This window comes from Limulus polyphemus, unplaced genomic scaffold (genome assembly GCF_000517525.1).
Source record: "Limulus polyphemus unplaced genomic scaffold, Limulus_polyphemus-2.1.2 Scaffold2671, whole genome shotgun sequence".
Taxonomy (NCBI): Eukaryota; Metazoa; Arthropoda; class Merostomata; order Xiphosura; family Limulidae; genus Limulus; species Limulus polyphemus.
Window position 1 is genome coordinate 1 of NW_013668281.1, and position 15225 is coordinate 15225.

At 31.3% G+C, this 15225-nt stretch overlaps 1 protein-coding gene across 1 annotated transcript in view; it reads left to right on the forward strand.

The window, feature by feature from the left end:
• Positions 1-5571: 5571 nt before the first annotated feature.
• LOC106467586 (multifunctional methyltransferase subunit TRM112-like protein) overlaps positions 5572-15225 on the forward strand; it is a 13674-nt gene continuing 4020 nt past the window's right edge. The window contains exons 1-3 of the mRNA XM_013927946.2: positions 5572-5768; positions 7058-7159; positions 13694-13786. Of these exons, the coding sequence (XP_013783400.1) occupies positions 5691-5768; positions 7058-7159; positions 13694-13786 (273 nt within the window). The 5' untranslated portion in view covers positions 5572-5690. The remainder of the gene's footprint in view (positions 5769-7057; positions 7160-13693; positions 13787-15225) is intronic.

Below are 15225 nucleotides of genomic sequence, written 5' to 3' on the forward strand. Positions count from 1 at the left end.
ACAATATGTTCAAAACTCGAGTAAACACACAAAATTATACAATGAAGGGATTCCATGGTCTACAAATATGTTCAAAACACGGGTAGACAGTTAAAATCAAACATTGAAGGGATTTAATTGTCTGTAAATATGTTCAAAACTCGAGTAGACACACAAAATTAAACAATGAAGGGATTTAATTGTCTATAAATATGTTCAAAACTCGAGTAGACACAAAATTAAACAATGAAGGGATTTCATTGTCTATAAATATGTTCAAAACTCGAGTAGACACAAAATTAAACAATGAAGGGATTTCATTGTCTATAAATATGTTCAAAACTCGAGTAGACACACAAAATTAAACAATGAAGGGATTTCATTGTCTATAAATACGTTCAAAACTCGAGTAGACACACAAAATCAAACAATCAATGGCTTTCATGGTCTACAAATACGTTTAAAACTCGGGTAGATAGTCAAAATCAAAGTACAGTAGACTCCCTGAGCGACCATCTCCCGAAGGAGACCACCCGCAACCATTGTAGGCAAATATTTTTGTCCCGACAATTTGCATATTATTACAATTATAAAATATTTCCCCAGGCCGACCACTCTTCTATTCCATACTACGACCACTGAAATTAGTCTCGAGGCCATTGTTGACTTTGCACGTTGCGACTGCCCGCTGTCTGTTTTTTATATTTTTTGTACGAGAAACATTAACAGGTGTGGTCGTTGTTGAATGCAATCGCATTCAGTATTTGACAACACTCAGCGCATGTCACTTTTAAATTACTATGATGGTGTTTCTAATTAAATTTTATTGCCTTTTGGATCGTGATTTTTTAAAATTCCTGCCATAAAAAGTTTCAAAATACGCAGTACATGAAGCAAATGTTACACTAATCAAGTTACATAAAGCTAGTGCTACTCGCGAGCTGTTAGTCCTAGCGAGTGTACCTCGTAAAGAAATATTATTATTATTATCATTGTTTTTATTTATATTACATAATTTAACCTTATATAGCCTAAAATTTTCTTATTTTTAGTTAATTTTATAATAATAAATAAATATCTTTTGTGTCGTCGACTGTCCTTTTATGTTAGGCCTAATACTTTCACCAATGCTACTAGCCCACAAAATATTTTTTTCTTTTAGTTTTTATTGCACGGGAGGACACAGAATAATATGATATCAACAGCTGAAAAAAATTGGGTATCTGTCATAAATTTTCTGGCTCTCTAATCATGTGACTTGTGAAGTTTGAGATCCCACTTAGCTGCCCACTATGCTCTCGTGAGAATTTTTTTTTCTCACCAACTAAATTCTCAATTATCTCTAACATCACGTGGCATGAATCATATTGCAATCACTAAATTGATATCTAGGCTTTATATTGGTTATAAATTGAATAGGAAGCGGCCACAAAAGAAGCCACTTGAAAGGACGATGTTATCACATACTCTCTGATAATTTTACCGTAACAGATACACTATGTATTAACAATCCAAAATTACCAACTTGACGAAATAAAATATATATGCACACACATTCTATGGCTAAAATTTGTAAAATACTCTGAATGATGAAAATAAAGACAATAAAATAGAATATAGTCAATAAATGAATAATTATTCATAGTTTGGATGTACAATATGCAAAGAAATATCACACATTACGTTACAATTCAATATTCAAATATTTTACAGTTAATTGATGAAGTGGTCTATCACCAGTAAGACCATTTTTGTTCAGACCCAAAGGTGGTGTTAATAGAATGTAGAATCGTTGCTTTTAAACTGTACTTTTAACCAAATATTAAAGGTAATTCTACATTTGTATTTCATTAAAATCTTTGTTCTAAGCTAAATCGTTTCTTTCTTTGGAGCAACAGTGTATTAGATCTACTATTATATCTAAACAATAGTAGATTAGGTCTACTATTATATCTAAACAATAGTAGATTAGGTCTACTATTATATCTAAACAAAAGAGATTAGGTCTACTATTATATCTAAACAACAGTGGATTAGGTCTACTATTATATCTAAACAACAGTATATTGTGTCTACTATTATATCTAAACAACAGTAGATTAGGTCTACTATTATATCTAAACAACAGTAGATTAGGTCTACTATTATATCTAAACAACAGTATATTAGGTCTACTATTATATCTAAACAACAGTAGATTAGGTCTACTATTATATCTAAACAACAGTATATTGTGTCTACTATTATATCTAAACAACAGTAGATTAGGTCTACTGTTATATCTAAACAACAGTGGATTAGGTCTACTATTATATCTAAACAACAGTAGATTAGGTCTACTATTAAATCTTAACATTAGTAGATTAGGTCTACTATTATATCTAAACAACAATATATTGTGTCTATTCTTATACCTAATTAACAAACTGATTCTCTATCAAATTTCATTAATTTCTTCTCAGATATGAAAGAAAATAATGTATTACATATTTACTTTTGGGCTCTTTACTGTTCAACCAAATAGTTACTATTAAATCTGCTCTTTCCTAATTCCGTTTTCACTTCTTATTCCAACTCTAAATATTTCAAACAAAAAACGTGGATTTATTGGGAAGTCCTTTGGGATAAATAATATTAGAGCCTTGACATGGATTCGGATAAATACAACTCAAAGTTTTATCGCACTTTCGGCCAGGTAGTTAGGGAGCTCGACTCGTAATCTGAGGGTCACAGGTTCGAATCCCCGTCCCACCAAACATGCTTGTCCTTTCAGTCGTAGGGGCGTTATAATATGACGGTCAATCCAACTATTCGTTGGTAAAAGAGTAGCTCAAGAGTTGGCGGTGGGTGGTGATGACCAGCTGCCTTCCCTCTAGTATTTTACTGCTAAATTAGGGGCGGCTAGCGCAGATAGCCCTCGTGTAGCTTTGCGCGAAATTCAAAACAAACAAACCCTCTTGTTTTCGTCATCACCACTAGATTACGTTATGAGAATAATTTTACATAATTTTTAGAAATACAAAACGAAGAAATTCCATTTTTGAATCATTGACTAAAAGCATGAAAAAGGTGGGACGTACACCGTAAGTCTGAATCTTTGATTAGTAATGTACTAAAAAATGGTGAATTGCAGAAAGGTTGGGATGTAAAAAGTAATGAAGTCTAACTGTTATGTTATGGCAAGGACGGCTGTAATTTTTGAATGGAAAACGTTATCAAAGCCAACTGATTTTTAAGATCTAATGTTTCAACCTTGAAGAAAGTTTTTACTTTTCCATATTTCTTATTGCTAAGTACTAACTGACATTTCGTGAAAGATTGACCCAAGAGACCTCCGTTTAACTCCAGAAACTATCACACAAAGAAATAAAAACTCATTTACTTTACGGATAAGCATAACGTATTTTAACAAGGATTCTTAAAACATTAAAAAATATTGGTTATACGAATAAACTTACCAATCCGAGTTTTTTTATTATTATTGGTTTTAGTTGAGAAACGCTTATCGTCGTCTCTTAACACCAATATTTGAAGACATGCAACTAGAAAATACATAACCACGACAAGACGTATTGAGTGCAATAAACGTGAAGGCCTAAGCCATGTTAGGAACATAGTATTGCTGTTTTACTAAAATCACTTCATCCTTAATATATACTATCTCAACCTATTGTTACTGATAGAATTCTACGAATTGCTCCATTATTTAGGACTTTGAATTTGACATTGGCATCCGAGGAACTGGTGTTTTTATTACTAATTTGTTGAAAGAGTAAATGTAGAATACTGCCACTTTGGTTGCCCCAACAAAACCATCTGTTTCCCATCTTGATTGTTATTAGACTAAAATAGTATATAAGGCAAACCATTTGTTCTGACTCTGTCCTACGCTTTACAGCTGGCTTCATTGTTTTTATTCATATTTTAATTTCTGGCCTAGTATTCATATAACTTTCAAGACAAGAGATTTTTGTTTTAGCAAAACGCACAAGGTTGAACCAGAAACGGCCATTTTGTATTGAAGAAAAAAAAAAGGTTATAAAGAATAATTTCAACAATTTAAAAACATTTTAAAGGTTTTAAACCAGTAATGAAAATAGGATACATAATTCTAAGATTTAAATATTGTCATAAGATATATTTTAAATGTTTTAATTCGAATGTTAGCTATAATGCACGTAACGTTAAGATGCAGTAAGTTTGTGTGAAGTAGGCCTAGAAAGTTCTAAATTTGACGTCACAAAAACCTAGTAAATGCGGGGATTACGACATATATCTCCAGAATGTAACTTTATTAGCTCAATGTTTCGCTATTACAGCTTCGTCAGGAGCTATCGATGTCCTACAAGCTCACTAATTCAGTTAAATCTAAATTGGAACAATGTCATTCGTAAATTTGAACGTTGATACACGTGTTTAGAAAGTTCATATTATATATAATTAAGATCACACATTCTTGAAAATATATTGTTTAGACAAATCAAACCAACAGTGCTAAATATATAGCATGTGTAAACCAATAAGTAAACTATTAACATCGTTGGATTTAGAATAGAATACTTTATATATCTAAAATATTTCTTCATATTTGTATTAATTTTTTCTCATTTCATTATATCAATACACACATAAAACAATGTCTGAACATACATTTCAACCCTTATAAATAACGAAACATTGAGCTAATAAAGTTACATTCTGTAGATATGGGTCGTGATTTTATTTACGTTTAAAGAAATGACTCATAATAAACTCCAGTTTTTAAACAAAGTTAAGAGTAATAATTATTTTCATGTTAAAGTATCACAAGAATTGACGCCTTAACTGAAATGTTCATTATTTTGGTGGCTGGAAGTTGTAATAAACATAAATTTTGATCCTATTGTTGCGTCAGCGAGATCACGTGACTATTGTCACGCCACCTGCTTTCTAGAACTATCCCGTTCCTTCGGGAGTGCTCTAGCATTTACTAGATTGGGGGTGGTCTGGTATATATAAGATGGTCACGGCGTGACATGACAATAATGTGTGTGCAGACAGTGAGTAATTGATCTGCAGTCAGAGTATTGTTGAAGTTAACGTTCGTTATAGCGTTTGTTTTAGCGCGAATGTTGAAATTAAGTGCATTATAAAGTTATATTCGGAAAGAATAAACGAGTTTTATTAAGTAAGGACTTGTGTCGCTAAAGTTTCGTCGGAACGAAGTTACGGAAAATTAATTAACAAACGGAGACGTAACAATATCGTATATATACATATATATTATTCATACCTTCGGTGTATATGACGCAAGCAGATTTTGACATCAAATTTTGGGGTAAAAAAGTGCGTCGTATACACCGAGAAATACGGTATGTTTTTAATACATATATATATATATATATCGTTTATTTGACATTCTATCATTTAGTTTGTTCTTATCCTCCTCTGGACCCCTCGGTAAGCTTGATGCTTATAGCTGTAAAATTAGACATTCAACCCTTCTGATGAGCACAGCAAAGATAGCCCACTGTGCAACATTGCATAAACAAAAATTCTACACGTTTCTCAAAATTTGTATGTTTTATGGTAGCGCCCTCTCTTAAATTTGACGGTGATCTATTAGAACGCGATTGAGTTGGAAGTAAGAGAGTTTGGTATTAAGTTTGCCAATCTTATAATTTATATCGTTTCTTTGGAAACAATAATTGCAATATTTTTAATAGCGAATAATGAAATTGATAACTCATAATATGCTGACATCAAAATCTCTGAAAGGAGTAAATGTTGGATTTCCTCTTAAAATTTGTGTAAGTACGGGTTGTAACGTGGATTGTAAAACTAAAAATGTAATGTAACATTGTAAATGTAAGTTGGAACTTGGAATTGTACGTTGTCCATGAAAATTTTTAAAAAAAGTAGCCTGTTAGCGTTACGTTGATTTTTTAGTTTTGTTCTAAATAAGTAACTTCCTCTGATCCAAAGCTAGTATTAGATATTAATAAAATTACGCACTAAAGTTTGTATTGCTGTTAGTCACAATTACTGAATTAGCATCGGTAGTCTAATTTCTAAAGCAGTAAACCCTAGGCTAAAGGATTACGCTGGTCGAATTTGAGTTTCACATGAACTTGATCATGTTATGTAACTAAATTGTGTTTGTATTTTAAAAGAAATTTATAACGAAAGGTTAACTATAAATTTGTGTTATAACTCATTGCTATATGATAATATAACCATTATTGCAGTAACTTAGTAAGATACAGAACTAGAAGCATTAATAATAGAAACGCAAAAAAAATAGGTTTTGTGGTAGAAAGCAGTGGATATACATTTTTTGCAGAATATTACAAGGGTATTTATTGTCTGTCTTATGTATCATTATTTCTTATGTGTATATAAACACTCATTATTTGATTATATTTTTATGTAGTAAATTAACCAAATTTGTTGATGGTGTAAAGAGCATGCAATACTGTTTAGATTTTACTTTAATTTATACAAATTTGTTAAGTACTCAGAAAATGCATTTTATTGGAACAATTTATGATAAGCAAGTTCACATTTTATTAAAAGATTTTAGGAGTTAACATTTAACAAACGCAACTAATGAGTATGATTGACTTGAGTGATTGTTTCTCTAGAATTTCCATTTAGAAGCGATTTAGGAGTTAACATTTAACAAACACAACTAATGAGTATGAATGACTTGAATGATTGTTTTCTGTAGAATTTCCATTCATAAGTGATTTTAGGAGTTAACATTTAACCAACACAACTAATGAGTATGATTGACTTGAGTGACTGTTTCTCTAGAATTTCCATTTAGAAGTGATTTTAGGAGTTAGGATTTTTCCTAAATGTCACACCTAAAGTGAGCCAAGACATATTTTTACATGTACATTTCACATTGATTTATGATGAGTAATAAGAAGACAACATTTTTATGTTGATTCACTTGTTTTGTTTTCCTCCTCAACTTAGTAGAGTAAAACTAAAAATTGTATTGGAAATTATTGAATACAATGTTTATTCAGAATTAATTAAAATGCAAACACTTCATATAATATTTTCAGTTTTATTTTTTCATCCACCAAAGGCTACAGAAGTGAAGGAGGTTGCAGTAGATTTTAACCCCGAGTTTGTAACTCGAATGATACCTAAACTTGACTGGGATGCTCTCTGTCAGGCTGCGGAAAGTGTAAGTACAGAAAATATTTTTTTACAAGTGTGGGTTGAATAAGTCTCATAACAGTTATGTTGTGATTTAACAATTGGAATAATAAATGCAATGGAAAAACTATACACCTTAGAGTATCACACTATTTCTGTGTTTATTTTTCAAACAGTTTCATTATTGAACATACATCAGGCATGTTCTCTTATGATTGTTGGATAAGGTTATGATAATGATTATTTATATAATTATTACTAAGTAGTTCAAGTCTAACTACTTTTTTTTCAGGAAATCAGTGATTCCCTTTTTAAACTAATATAATGTGACAGCCTTCACTACTACCAAAGACAACTCATTCCAAAAGTTAAGTGTCCTGTCAGAAAAACGTAACCTTCTTTTCCAAATCTTAAAACTTATGTTTTCTTGTTCTGTTGTTTTTAGGATATAACACAAAAAATTAGAGGTCATTAATCCATTTATTCCCTGGTCAATCTTGTAAATATCAATAATATCACCTCAAGAGCAAAAAAGTTAGGTGATCTTAACCTATCCATAAAAGATAACCCTTCTATCCTAAGGACGTGGCAGCCCACATATGAACCTTTTTGTATAAGACGTGACACCAAAACTGTACACAATACACTAATGATTTGTATGAGAAGATAAATTATAAAGGTTGGATTTATTTTCTATGGATCATTACAGAACTATAGGTGACTTATGATATATATTTAACATGAAACACAATTTACTTTTATTTGATATTGTTAAATCTGGTAATATGACTAGTTGAGAACTTTTTTTGAGCTAAATATCAAATACTTGGAATGTTATGTATCAACTGTGGTAAACATGTTTCATGGTTAGCTTAGTATTTTGATTTGGGACTAACCTAAGTCCTTAAACTGGCTAAACCTTGTAAGATATTAAGATGATAGCCAAAAATATTGTTAACAATGAGGGGTATCTAACTGATATATCAGTTCATTGTAATTATTATAAATTTCTGCTTTATCACTTTGCATACTCATAGTAAGCAAATTATATCAAATTAGATATATTCATTGCTGGGTTAATTGTTAGTTCTGATCAGTGTAAGTAGGATGCTTTGATTACAAGTTATTATGAAATTTAAGTACCCTAAAAATGTGTTCATGTAGTGGTATAGTGATATGAAAAAAAAGATTCATTTATACTATAAATTCACTTAATAATCTTGAGCATCTCAGTCAGGTACCCTATAACTTCTTTCAAGGGAAAACAATTTTAAAGATCTTAACATATTCTCACTGACAACCACTCTATTCCAGGTATAATTCTAGTAGACTAATAGTAGTAGCATTCTTTTGAATCCTGTACAACAATTCAATGTCCTTCTTTTGATAAGGAGCTCAAGACTGAACACAATACTCTAGATGGGGCATAACCAGTGATGAAATGATAACCTCTTTAATCTCATGTTCAATATTTCTGTAAATGCAACCCAAAATCTACCCGCAACGGTACACTGTTTGGATGGCTTAAGAAACCGATCAACCAAAATACTAATGTCCTTTTTTTCCATTACTGTTAAAATTATTCACATCAACATTATACTTATAAATTATGAATTACCTTGCATTTATTATAATTAAAATCCATCTGACAGTTATCTGCCCAACACATAAAATTACCTAGATACTTTTGTAAAGCAGCAGTATCCTCACAGCCAGCAACACCCAAAACCTTAATATCATCAGCAAATTTAAACAATTTATTGACCATTCCTTTAGCTGTATCATAATATAAACCAAAAACTTGTGACATTAATCCAACATGACTAAACTCCATTTATATAAAACAAAAGATGCTTTCTTTCTTCCAGCTGTTTTTCAGTCCAATGAGCCAACTTATCCCCCACACACCTGGAGCTATTTTTTTTAACATGCCTTTTATGTAGCATTTTATCAGATGTTTTCTGACAGATCAGATACACCAAATCTATACCCTTACCCTCATCAACCTAAGCAGTAAACCTTTTCAAAAAATGTCAAAAGATTAGTAAGGCGAGATTTTCCATTAGTGAAACCATGTCAAGTATTCAACAAAATTAAAGAGAAAAGTAAAAGCTTTTAAGTTAAACAATAAAAGTTTTTTTTGTAATAACCACCACACTAGTTTTCCTATTAATAACATCAAAAATGATTCAGGATAATTTTTTATAACAATTGATCGGGGAGCCAGATAGAGGTGATGACATGTTGGATTTATTGCTAACCAATTACAAGAAAATGTTTGGTAGAGTTGAAGTGGAGGAACATTTAGCGAAGAGTGATCATTGCATCATAAAGTTTGATGTTGAGATAAAAAAAATTGTTTTCTAATTTTAAGAAAGCCAGTTTTTAGGCCATGAGAAGATTTGCTGTTAATGAATTGGGATAATGAGTTGAAAGGTGATGAGGGACAGATTTGAGAAATTTAAAAAAATAAATTGCTTTACATTAAAAATAGGTAAGTTCCTAAAAAAGAGAATAAGGATAAAAGATCAAACCTAATTGGTTTACTAAAGATACAAGAAGAAAATTCAGGAATAATGGTATAAGGTTAAATTGATAGATAGGTTAAAATGTTTATAGAACTGTAGAAAAGCTATGGATTTGATTTTTTTAAATACAAAAATCCAAGCTAGGTTATGAGAAACAGCTGACCTGAATTATTTAGGTATTAATCCCTTGTGCTTAAGTAGAAAGTTTGAGAGATTAAAAATAGATAAAGCATCAGGGGAAAACAAGGTGATTTCCCCAGAGATTTAAAGAATAAAGATCAGACAAGCAAGCCCTCTCCCACTTATTTTTGATAAGTCAGTAGAGAGTGAACAAGAGTTAAACTTGATAATAATTACTCCTGTTTTTAAGAGTTGCCCTGAAAATTTTAGGCCAATTAATTTTACTCTTGTAGTGGTAAGCATTCTAAAGTCTGTTGAAAATAACTTTACAAAATCATTTCATTAAAGGTGATATTATAAATTAAAATCAACATGGATTCATGAGGGAAATATTGCTCTACTAATGTGTTATCTATCTTGTTTTTTTTATGAGGATGTTAAATGTTATTCTTTATGGAAAGGGTATGGACTTGATGTACTTAGATCTTCAAAAAGCTTTTGGTAAAGTGCTACATAGAAGATTATTCAAGAAAACCATATTGCTAAGGGTTGAGGATAGACTGCAATGAGTCCAGCTGCTAAGTGCAGTGTGAACTTTTTATGTTATGTCACACCAGAAACAGAAGGGAAAGGCACATTGCAAGAGTTACAAACCACTTAGTTTCCCTTAGAATGAATTTTGGAAGAAGGTTTTTTTATTTTCTTCATGGTTCCATTCTTCAAATTCTGTCTTGGGTGAGGAGTGTAGTAGATGCAAAGTCTTGTTGAGGAAACGTTTCAATAGCAGTTTAATTGACAGACATGAACAAAAAATATCAAGCAGATTATAATAAAATTTAGTCTTGAGGAATTTTTCCAACAAGTATTCAAACGTAATAAAGTTAAGAAAAAGGGAGGAGAAACTGCTTTTCTTTACCTCATAGACACTCATTGAGGATCAGTTACTAAGTGTCTTGAAAATACAGTTAAAATAAGAAGTATTTGTAAGAGCTTTGGTAGATGCATACATAGGTGTCATCACCCACACCAACATCTGCAAAAATGCACTGGATGATGTTTTCTGTCCACAGGTGAATGGAGTGCTGGGTCTGCTACAACCAATCTTTCATGCTATCACAAAACCAGAAGATTAAAAACCAATTCTGTTTCAGGACATCCTTATCTTCCAAAACATAGCTTCTAATGATGCTCCATAATAAAGTAATTCTGCTGCTGGGACTTTTCACCTTATTCAATTATTGGGCTTAAAGTACAGAAGTTAATTCGGAGGATGTTGAGAATACTGAAACCGTGGATATGTGATCATAAAAGTATCTGAGTGTATCTTCAGTGTGGATCCAGTGTTAATTTTGTTTGATTTGGATGAATATAGAGCAGGAAATTTCTATTGAATTCAGCTACTATCCCTTACCTTTTAACCCCATATGAATGACATTGGTGCTTTGCACCAATCCCTGTTTCTGTTAAGTTATACATAGCAATGTTTCCTGTAATTCCAACTCTACTAAGTGTTTATTCACAAAATATAGTAAGCTTTTTGTAAACATTACAACTCTGCTGTACAGAATAAATCAAATTTTTTAATAAAGTATTTATAGTGAAGACTTGTCTATGCATTTAAAGAGTCAATCAGACTTGGACTCTTGACTAGTCTAAGTGTGAGGTGATTGTCATGGTAAGAATAAAAATACTTTTTTCCCATCTCACAGATTTCATATTTCTTAAATGAATGTTGAAAGGTTTTTGTTTTGTTTTTCAGCAAAATTTTATATTTTGTCTGTTATTTTCTTTGTCATAACATTGACTGTTGTAAAATAGCAGAATAGGGTAAAATGAAAAGTTGTAAAGATGAATAAATTTAAATTACCTTTTATTTGTTTCTAGAATGACTGCATGTTGTAACAGACAATGAAAAGCTATTTATTCTTAAAGTCAGAGCTAATAGTCTTTTCATATCTGGGTTCATTTAATATTATTGCTTTAAATTTGCACTTAGATCTGAGAGTAAACTGAAAGCCATTTATCACAGTGGGACATCTTTGTGTAAACAAGCAATCAATCGCAAGCAAACCAGGATCATATTACAATCACATCTCATGAGGAGTGAATTTTGTGTTAAAGAATCACTAGTAATTTTTTTTTATCTAACCTAATAAGTTTGTAATTTTTACATTTGAGTTACTTTTATTTAAAAAATATATATAAAAAATTAAATACTTACATCTGGACTTGTCTTTTTGTTGTCAGTAAGATGAAGCACAGGAAGCCTAATTTTTTGTAATGATGTTGGTAATTCACAATATAAATATCTTTTATTTCAAATATGTAACTTACAACATATTATCCTGTACAAAAAATTGAATTTCCTAAAACTACTATAGTTTAACTGACTTACTAACTAAACTACATACGGTTTAAAAAATTCCATTAGCTGGTCATGACAAACATTGCAAAGGCAAACAATAAAACTGAGGCCAAATATTTCCAAACCTGGCATATGAACTAACTAACATCTAAAAGGATTTAGTAAAGTAGAATCTTATGTTTCTATTGGTTAGAAATAATTCATTAGCACACATCTGAGAGTATTATTGACATTTTTTGAAAGATGGGATGTGATAGAAGGGACATGACTTTGGCTTTCTTATGTATATCTTACTAAAGCACGAAGGCTATAATTTTACATTATGGGTTAGCTATATTTATTGTATAAGTGTGTAATTTGTCCCAAACTTATTAGATCATATAGTACAAAAAAAATCTAAAATGGGCAATTTGGGGAAAAGAAACATCATGTGATACAAAAAAGTGAAGATTGAGAATTTATTTAAATATTTGCTTTTGAAATTAAGATATTAAAACTTGATATTAAAACCTGAATTATAAACTACATTTTGATTACATGTTTATTGATGCACATTGATAATAAGGTTGTTTAATAAATTTTAAATAACTAAAAAGTCATGAATGCACACTTTGACCCCCACTGTACACATCAGGAAAACATAACTAAGAATTTGTGGGGGTTTACAGTTAGTAAAAGATGTCAATAGGGTTTAGTTTTTCACCTAATATAGTAGTGTAAAAATAACAATTATCTATTTACCAAACAATTAAATGTTTATATGCACTCTTAATTTCTACCTCCAATATTATGGTTTCAACTGAGAAAAGGAAATAGCATGGATGAGAATGAAGAGTGAAAAATGGCAGCTGTGACTTCTAGAACCATCAGTACTGGGACTAGTGAAAATAAGGAAGGTCTTAGCAGGAATTAATGGAATGTGTGAAGATGAAAGCATTGACTTGGAAAGTGTCCAGGGTGTAGTGATTCAATGACTTGTAGAATGTGACCATCCATATCTTGAATCATTTATTGTTGTGGCTGTTCAGAAATACTAAATAGTGCAATAATAATTGAAAAACATTTGAAAAAAGAAGAAAAAAAGCCTTCTATTAAAATTATACCTATTCCTTGTAACGTTATGTTAATTTCCTCAGTAAAGAAACTACCAATAAAAAGTTGGTGCTTGACTTTATCATAATTTATTATTGTATTTTTTGGATTTATTTATTAAATATTTAATAAGAAATACAAATTTGAAAGTAAATTCTGAAACATTATCAGGAAATATCATTTGTTACTAAGTGCATTAAAGAACTCCAATTCTGTAAGTGGACTGGTTGAAGATCAAAAGGGCATCAATAGTACAATGTCCTTTAAATTATGGTTCAATCTATGTGTTGATATTACTAGCAAAGCAGCATCTTTAAAAAAACATTGAGTATGGTTAAAGTTGGTAAGAATACATAAAGTTTTGAGTATGTATAAGTCTAGAAAATAAAATGTACCATTAGAGATTATAAAAGTTTGGTCATACTCTGCCTCTTTTTTTTTTCTCCTTCTCTCACAGCTGGGGTGCTTGAATGATCTTCCAAGATCAGTGAATCCTAATCATGAAAATGATGAAGAATTTTTAAAGAAAGCCCATCATGTTTTACTCGAGGTAGGTAAATGATATACAGAGCTAATAACAAATAAGTTTGGGCATAAGTAAGTTTTGCCAGTTGATATAAAAACATATGCAGAACACAGGTTTTACTTGAGGTAGGTAAATGATATACAGAGCTGATAAAAAATAAGTTTGGGCATAAGCAGTTTTGCCAGTTGATATAAAAATATATGCAGAACACATTTATGAGAAAACAGTAGTCATAGGTGGCACTACAAGGTGACCTTGAAAATAAATAAGTTTGATTTCGCCTTAAGACTACAAAAGTAGCAGAGCAAGTTGTTACACCAAATCTATAATAAGCCCTCCATTCATTTCACAACAGATTCCACATACGGTAAGACACGATAGACAGCAGAACAAACATATCTTCACTGTCATACATTATGCAATGTTGAATATGATTTTTTATTCACATGTTAACAATGAGTAGTTGTAACAGTCCTAGTAATTGATGAGTGAATGAATAAGTTTTGGCATCAAACTTACAGTTTTGAATGATGTCATGTGATAAACAAATGTTTTTTTTTTTTCATAAATCTGTTCCACATATATTTTTTATACACCTGTATACTGTGACATTGCTGTAGGTTTTATGATTCTTCCAAAACATGTACACTTGTATCAATGATTCTCTAAAATCAGTGGAGTTCTAATTTCTGGTATTATGCTGTAGCTTAGCTATCACGACATTACCAAGTTGTCAGAAGGTGAAACCATGTTGTCAATCAAAGGAAACATTACATGGAGCAGCAATAAACTGTGTGAATTATAGTAAAGTTAAGCAACATGAAATATGTATCAAACTGTATTGATACTACAATATTTGGTCACATTTGTATCCATTTCTTTGCATAACAACAACATTGACACTGTTTGATCTAGGCTTGGAATTTTCCATATGGACAGCAAGGAATCATTTGGTCCTTCAAGGCTGTCCTTGTATTTCCACTCCTGAAGAAAGAAAAGTAGAAATGAAAATTTCAAACCTACATTTTATTTTTCAAGAATTCATTAATTCATCTCTTAAACTCCCATAATGTGCTGTGCTCTTCTGCTGCCAATGATATCTCTTTGTGTAAGCTAATCATTTTGTGAGAAAAATAACTATTTTGACTGGAGTTTATCTAACCTGTCTTTTTCCAAATTTGGAATTTGTGTTCTTTTAACCTTTGTCTTAGGGATACAGCACAAATAAACCAGGCGCCTTTATCTTATTGATACCTTGCTCCCACTGTTGAGTTCAGATGGCAGCCGGCTCCTCGTAAACCGGAAGCAGGTTCTAGATAGATGGGTTGAACACTTTGAAGGCGGTTCTGAACAGACCATCCGTTATAAACGATGAGGCCATTGACCGCCTACCTCAAATAGATATCAATGAGAATCTCGCGCGTCTCCTCTAAGACAAAGGTTGTGCTTCTAGCCCGCTCCTT